Source organism: Ciona intestinalis, unplaced genomic scaffold (genome assembly GCF_000224145.3).
Source record: "Ciona intestinalis unplaced genomic scaffold, KH HT001260.1, whole genome shotgun sequence".
In the NCBI taxonomy this organism is placed as follows: domain Eukaryota; kingdom Metazoa; phylum Chordata; class Ascidiacea; order Phlebobranchia; family Cionidae; genus Ciona; species Ciona intestinalis.
In genome coordinates this window covers 4,890-10,812 of record NW_004191581.1, presented here as the reverse complement: position 1 = coordinate 10,812, position 5,923 = coordinate 4,890, and the positions used below count along the sequence as shown (strand labels likewise).

The 5,923-nt window shown below is 32.7% G+C and overlaps 1 protein-coding gene across 1 annotated transcript in view; it reads right to left on the bottom strand.

Moving 5' to 3' along the window:
* Positions 1-5,076, bottom strand: part of LOC104266779 — a 6,834-nt gene extending 1,758 nt beyond the window's left edge. The window contains exons 1-9 of the mRNA XM_018817319.2: positions 4,924-5,076; positions 4,521-4,581; positions 4,177-4,293; positions 3,621-3,739; positions 3,204-3,293; positions 2,838-2,958; positions 2,191-2,253; positions 1,779-1,978; positions 1,109-1,265 (exon numbers count right to left, since the gene is read on the bottom strand). Coding sequence (XP_018672864.1) covers positions 1,109-1,265; positions 1,779-1,978; positions 2,191-2,253; positions 2,838-2,958; positions 3,204-3,293; positions 3,621-3,739; positions 4,177-4,293; positions 4,521-4,560 — 907 coding nt within the window. The 5' untranslated portion in view covers positions 4,561-4,581; positions 4,924-5,076. The remainder of the gene's footprint in view (positions 1-1,108; positions 1,266-1,778; positions 1,979-2,190; positions 2,254-2,837; positions 2,959-3,203; positions 3,294-3,620; positions 3,740-4,176; positions 4,294-4,520; positions 4,582-4,923) is intronic.
* Positions 5,077-5,923: the final 847 nt, after the last annotated feature.

The following is a 5,923-nucleotide window of genomic DNA, read 5'->3' as shown; positions in this document are numbered from 1 at the left end:
TACGCCCACAATGGTAGCAGCGTCGAGCCTTGAACCCATTACCTATTGGTTAGAGGCAGGCGCGCTAACCACTATACCACGGCGCCGGAAAAAAGGTAAAATGGTCAGTGTATATATATATATATATATATATATATTTACCTTTGAAAAAAATGTGCTAATTTTTGTTTAAGAAACAAAAATATTTTTATTACATCACATTACATATTCAGTATGTGGCAAATATTGAATAGATTTTATTTGATATCAACATCCTAATTATAATCTGGTAAATTCTAAAGCAACATATCCAAATGTAGTCATCAAAATTATGTAGCTAGTGTGTATTTTTTTACACTTAAATATTTTAAGCCAACAGCAATCATTCTGTATTGATGAGTTAAAGGCAAGAGGCTACCTTCGATATTGTACGGAAAATAAGAGCAACAAGAAAAATTTATAAAATAAAAGGTTTGTATTAAAATGAGAAACGTCAAGTCTGGATTAGCAACCTGGATTAGCAACTTCGTGATTTTATTGTTACAAAACTTTGGTAGCAAGGAAATTAGAAAATTATGAATCTGTTTTTCATTTATGCGTTCATAAGTAATTTTTGAGATTTCTTTAAAATTTTCTAATATGAAGCCCCCAAAAATTAAAACAAAAGCCCTTAAATATCAAAACAAAAGTATAATAATGTATTTTAAATATCTGATGTAACTGTTATTGCACACTGGTATTTAAATATGTAAAAGGCCAATAATAGAATAAGAAATATGCATAATGCAGATAACGAATAATTATTTAAAAGTAAACTGTTTCTATTAAATACACAAATGTACAATGTGCATTTAATATGAGGTTATGAAAATGGTCAACATAAGATCAATGGTTCAGATCCTTTCAGTAGACACAACACAACCCATGTTCCACCATGAAATAATCTAGATTTATTTTAACGTATTTGCCTGTGTTGTTAATATTATTCACCAATTTGCAGTAAACCACAAAACCAGAGGTCTAACCCTAGCAGTCTAAAAACAACCTGTGGGCTTTTTAGGAGCTACTGTTCAATGTTGAAATTTATGGCGTTAATTTTATGATTGTACAAAACATAGAATATGATCACCTGTAATGGTAAAGTTGATGTATCTTGAGTATATGGGCGCGCCAAAGAAATCGCTTCTGGAATAACCAGTGTACGATCGACCACCAATAGAGTTGTAGACGGGACTAAACGTATAACTTGTTCCACTGAACGATCGAGTATTGTTATACGCGAATATCTGATTAAAAGATAACCGTTAGTATATTACCTTGGATTCAGTGTAAAGTTAAACCAGATTTTTTATGTAACATGCAAGTTGGTTATGAATGTTACATGTAACATTAACACCAGGCATATTAAAATACATCATCTATATAACACCCATTCTTTTACAGCCATTGATATAAACCGTTGCATTTCTGAAACATATGTTTTCAACTAAATTGATATAAACATATGATCTGGTATTTGGACACATACTGCAACATAATTTTGTTACCAACTAAAAAAACACAGGCAGTACCTTGGATTCATTACCACAACATACAGTGACAGTGGAAGGCTACAGTTTTAAAATGTGTTTGTTTTGTAACACCAGACATAGTGAAATAATTAGTAGCAGTTACTGAATTGGTATGAACAATTCAACAATACGTTCAACACCATGTGAACAATTCAATAATACGTTCAACAATATGTGAACAGTTCAACAATATTATCTTCCATATATTTATACAAAATCTCTGCTTACATCACTTATGACGCTTTTGCCGCTCAAGAATACCCTAGGAACACCACAACCAAGATTCCCTTCTTGCCAGAATGCAAGTCGATCCTCATAGAAAAAGTACCCTCCGGGAAAGTAACACCTTGGTACCACTGGGATTGACATTGTAACACTGTAGCCTTCTACAGTCACTGTAGGGGGTGGTAATGAGTCCAAAGTTTCGCCTGTGTTGTAAGATAGTCGGTAACAAAATATGTTGCAGTATTTGTCTAAATACCAGACACTATGTTTATATGAATTTAGTTGAAAACATATGTTTGAGAAATGCAATGGTTTATATCAATGGCTGTAAAAGAATGGGTAGAAACAGGCTAATGACTCTTTAAAACTAAGCCATCCAAAAAATAGTTTAACAAAATTTGAATATAGCTTTTACCGCATTCGCAGTTAGTGGGAATTCCATTCTCATCTTTAAAATTTCGATTCAACTCTAAACAACCTAAAATTTTGTAAAAAACTCATTACAAAAAAATAGGCAATTATTATTAATTAAGTATCGAAAAAAAAAACAGACTAGAAACAAAATATCTAGACATGTTTTGTTTAAATTTTGAACAATGGAAAACCCGAATTTATTTTGTAACTATATATATTTAAAGTCATTATCACAATTGAAACCATAATATGTTTCTAAATTATGGCGGTATTTCTGCTCTCAGTCAAATGTAGAGCAGGTTTTTGTTTAACCTTTTTAGATTTTAAGTCAGTATTTTGATTGAAAAACCCAAGTATTGTGTTTAAAACAGTACTATTTTTTTGTCTATGGTAAAATGAAAGCAAGGGAAATATCTATATGTTAATCTAAGTTACACCAATTTTCATTAATGGAAATTGCATAGATGGAAATTTTTGAAAGTTTGAAGGTAATTTTGTATATGTTTTTGGTAAAAATAAGACACGTTTTACTTATCATTTAGGCGTGCTTTGACATCATTATATTACAACCAGTATTACAAAGATTCATATGCAAATGCAATAACACATCATATTGTTTAGTATGATGTAAAATGTTTACACTCTTACTTTTTGAATTGAATGTTTTCGAAACATAACCGCTGTTAGGTGTGATGGGCAAACTACGAATTTCAACCCTGTATTCACTGGCTGGTGTTAAAAAAAGGTAAGATAACACACTTAGGCGAATCTGCAAACATTTAAATATAAAGTAAAAATCTGAACCACTAAACATGACCCCTCAAAGCCAGCAACTCATTACTGAAATCAAATATGAAAAAGCAGAATGAAACCCATAATTAACTGATGTATTTTAAATTTCAAAAATGCCTTTCATATTCTTCAGTTTTAAAACTATTTAGAAATGTGGTTTAGAATATTTTCTAACACTTTTGGTTTTCTACTGCATTTAAAGTCTTTTATTGCATACGCTACCTGGGCATCCCCTTCTTGTAAGGTTCGTCTGAGTGTGACATTATGGCATTCTGTATCCTCTTGTGTTCCTTCTATGCGTTGTATGAGAACCTGTGTTATAGATTTCAAGTCTTGTTGCAGCACTTAACATGCAAATAAGTTTTAGACATGAATTACACCACAGGTTTTACAAGTTTGTGCTTGAAAAATAAATTTTTCATTTGATAGCAAAACGTAGGTAATTGTTTTGTTATTATTGATTTCTTGAATGAAATTCACTTTAGTTTAAAAAGGTTTGCAAACATCCGCTTGTAACCGTTCATTCCTAATCAGTTTGCAGCATATCAATAAAAAAGAAGTCCTATCGGTGGCATACCAAGAGATCTGGGAATTACCCCACAGTTTATGTTGGAAAATGAAAAAGATTAGAAGGCATACCTGAAATCCAGTGACACCCCTCAGCCCACTTGGGCACGGTAGCCACGATACAACGGCGTACCCCACCATCGAAGCTGGTTTGATCACCTCAACAAACGAATCTAAATCGTTGGAGGAACCTATAAATATATTTTATAACAAATATTATTATATTTATAATTAAAAATATAAAATTAGTATTTTTTTTGATGGAAGATACATGTTAGTGACCAACATAAATGTATGCATAAAAAATATTTTAATATTTAGATGATTCAAGTTATCACCATACTTTTTTATATTTAACACCTATTTCCGACTTCTTGAAAAAATAATGTTGCATTTTTTATGTATTACGTAGCGCTATAACATACTCTGAGCTGGATCGTGGCAAGATTCTATAAATATGTTTTTATGACGAATGTTAATATTCAGTATTACTATTAATAATTTTTAAAAATAATAAATTTTAATTTTAAAACATTGGTATCGCACGGGTCTAGTTAGTACAGGGTTAAAATTTTATTATTACACCGGTAGAAGATATCAGAAGTGGCCGCCATAATTTGTGTATTACCTGAAAAGGAGGTTTCTTCAGCCAACTGAAATTCAATTTGAGATATATTCACACTTATTGGTGTACAAACGTTGTTGGAATTAGAGTCCACAACACCAGCTTGGATGCTACAGTTGCCTGAATATGTGTGAAAACAAAATACTATTAAGAAAAATTCGTTGTATTACTTTAAATAGACTTTAAATTGGTAGAGATGTGTGTATTTATGTTGTAGCTGTTTGTTAATCAGTACTGCCTGTTTTCTTTATAGACACAAATCAGACAAATGTCTTACTTAGCCTTACATAGAGCGTTAAACAAATACAACTGTGTAACTACCTATAATTTACGTTAATCATACAAACCTCCTGGTAAAAGCGGCCAACTTCCTGTACATTCGTTCATACAGGTGTGATATGAATCAACCTTTATTATAAGCATCACATATTAAAAACTGTTCCAAAATGTGTCAGTCGACAATAAAAATCACCAAGTGTTTATCCACATGCAGAAATTTATATTTCAGCTTGGGACATTTACCCGCTGGGAAACTCCCGCGAAAGAAAATAGCTTGCAAATGTTATTTTTATTGTAAAAAGATTCATTAATAGGGATTCAAGTTCTTAGATTTTTCTGGTTTGAGCTTTTAAAAGGATACTGCTTGTTTTTCTACAAACTATATTCGCTAAATTTTAAAATGTTCAGTTTAGTTAAAAACACTGAGATAGCAATCTTGTAATTGCTGGCTTATTGAAAAGTCTGCGTCACCTTTCTCCCATTTGCGGTCCTAATTAAACGAATGGCACAACTACGAGGACAATCTTGTATATTGGCACTGCTTGTTGGGTAGAAATTTGATGAATTGTTTGCCGATGTTGCGGCAAACCACAAAAAAATCAACAAACAGAAATAAAGATTCTCCATGACACCTATCGATATGGGTCTAAAAAGAACATGGAATGGTAAGTGTATAATACAACATACCTGGAGTCATAGCAAACATAATGTATAATAATAAGGAAGCGACGCATAAGGGCAACGTATGCATATTTGCTATTTGCTGTGCATTCAAAAGACAATTATACAGTTCTATCACTTAAAATCATCGCTGTGCATTTAAATGACAGTTCTATAAATTATCGATTTTACGATAAGACCGCTCTAACAACTGGATGCAAGGCGAGTTTCACTACGGAATCTTTAAGCGCCCGTTGGCGTGGTAATAATACGGGTTCGAGGCTTGTTGCCGCCACCGCATGATTGTGCGAGTATGTGCCTTAGGGCAGGTCAGTGGATTACTGTTGCCCGCCACCATATATTAGTTGCATACGTTTTTGGGCAATGTAGGATTCACCCACGCGTTTTTTCATCTACGACGAGCAGCCTTCAGCCACCTCGACACGCTCACAATCTAACAACCTTCGATAGTTTTACAACGAAAAAAAAAACGTGATATTCGCCTTTCACATTCACATTCCTTTGGCGTTATCTCGATTCGCCAACCATCGGCACTGGTGTAAACCTGCTGCACTAAACCTTACTGCGTCCTATAGTTGATGCAAATATCAACTATACTTGGTTATTTCTGGATGGCTGTATATATACACCTTTAAACTACCTTTTTTGTTTTTATCTCCCGAATTTTTTTTTATTAAATGCACGTTGTTTATTTGTGTATTCATTAAAAAGAGTTTACTTTTGAATAAATATTCGTTATCTGCATTATGCATATTTCTCATTCTATCATTGGCCTTTTCCATATTTAAAT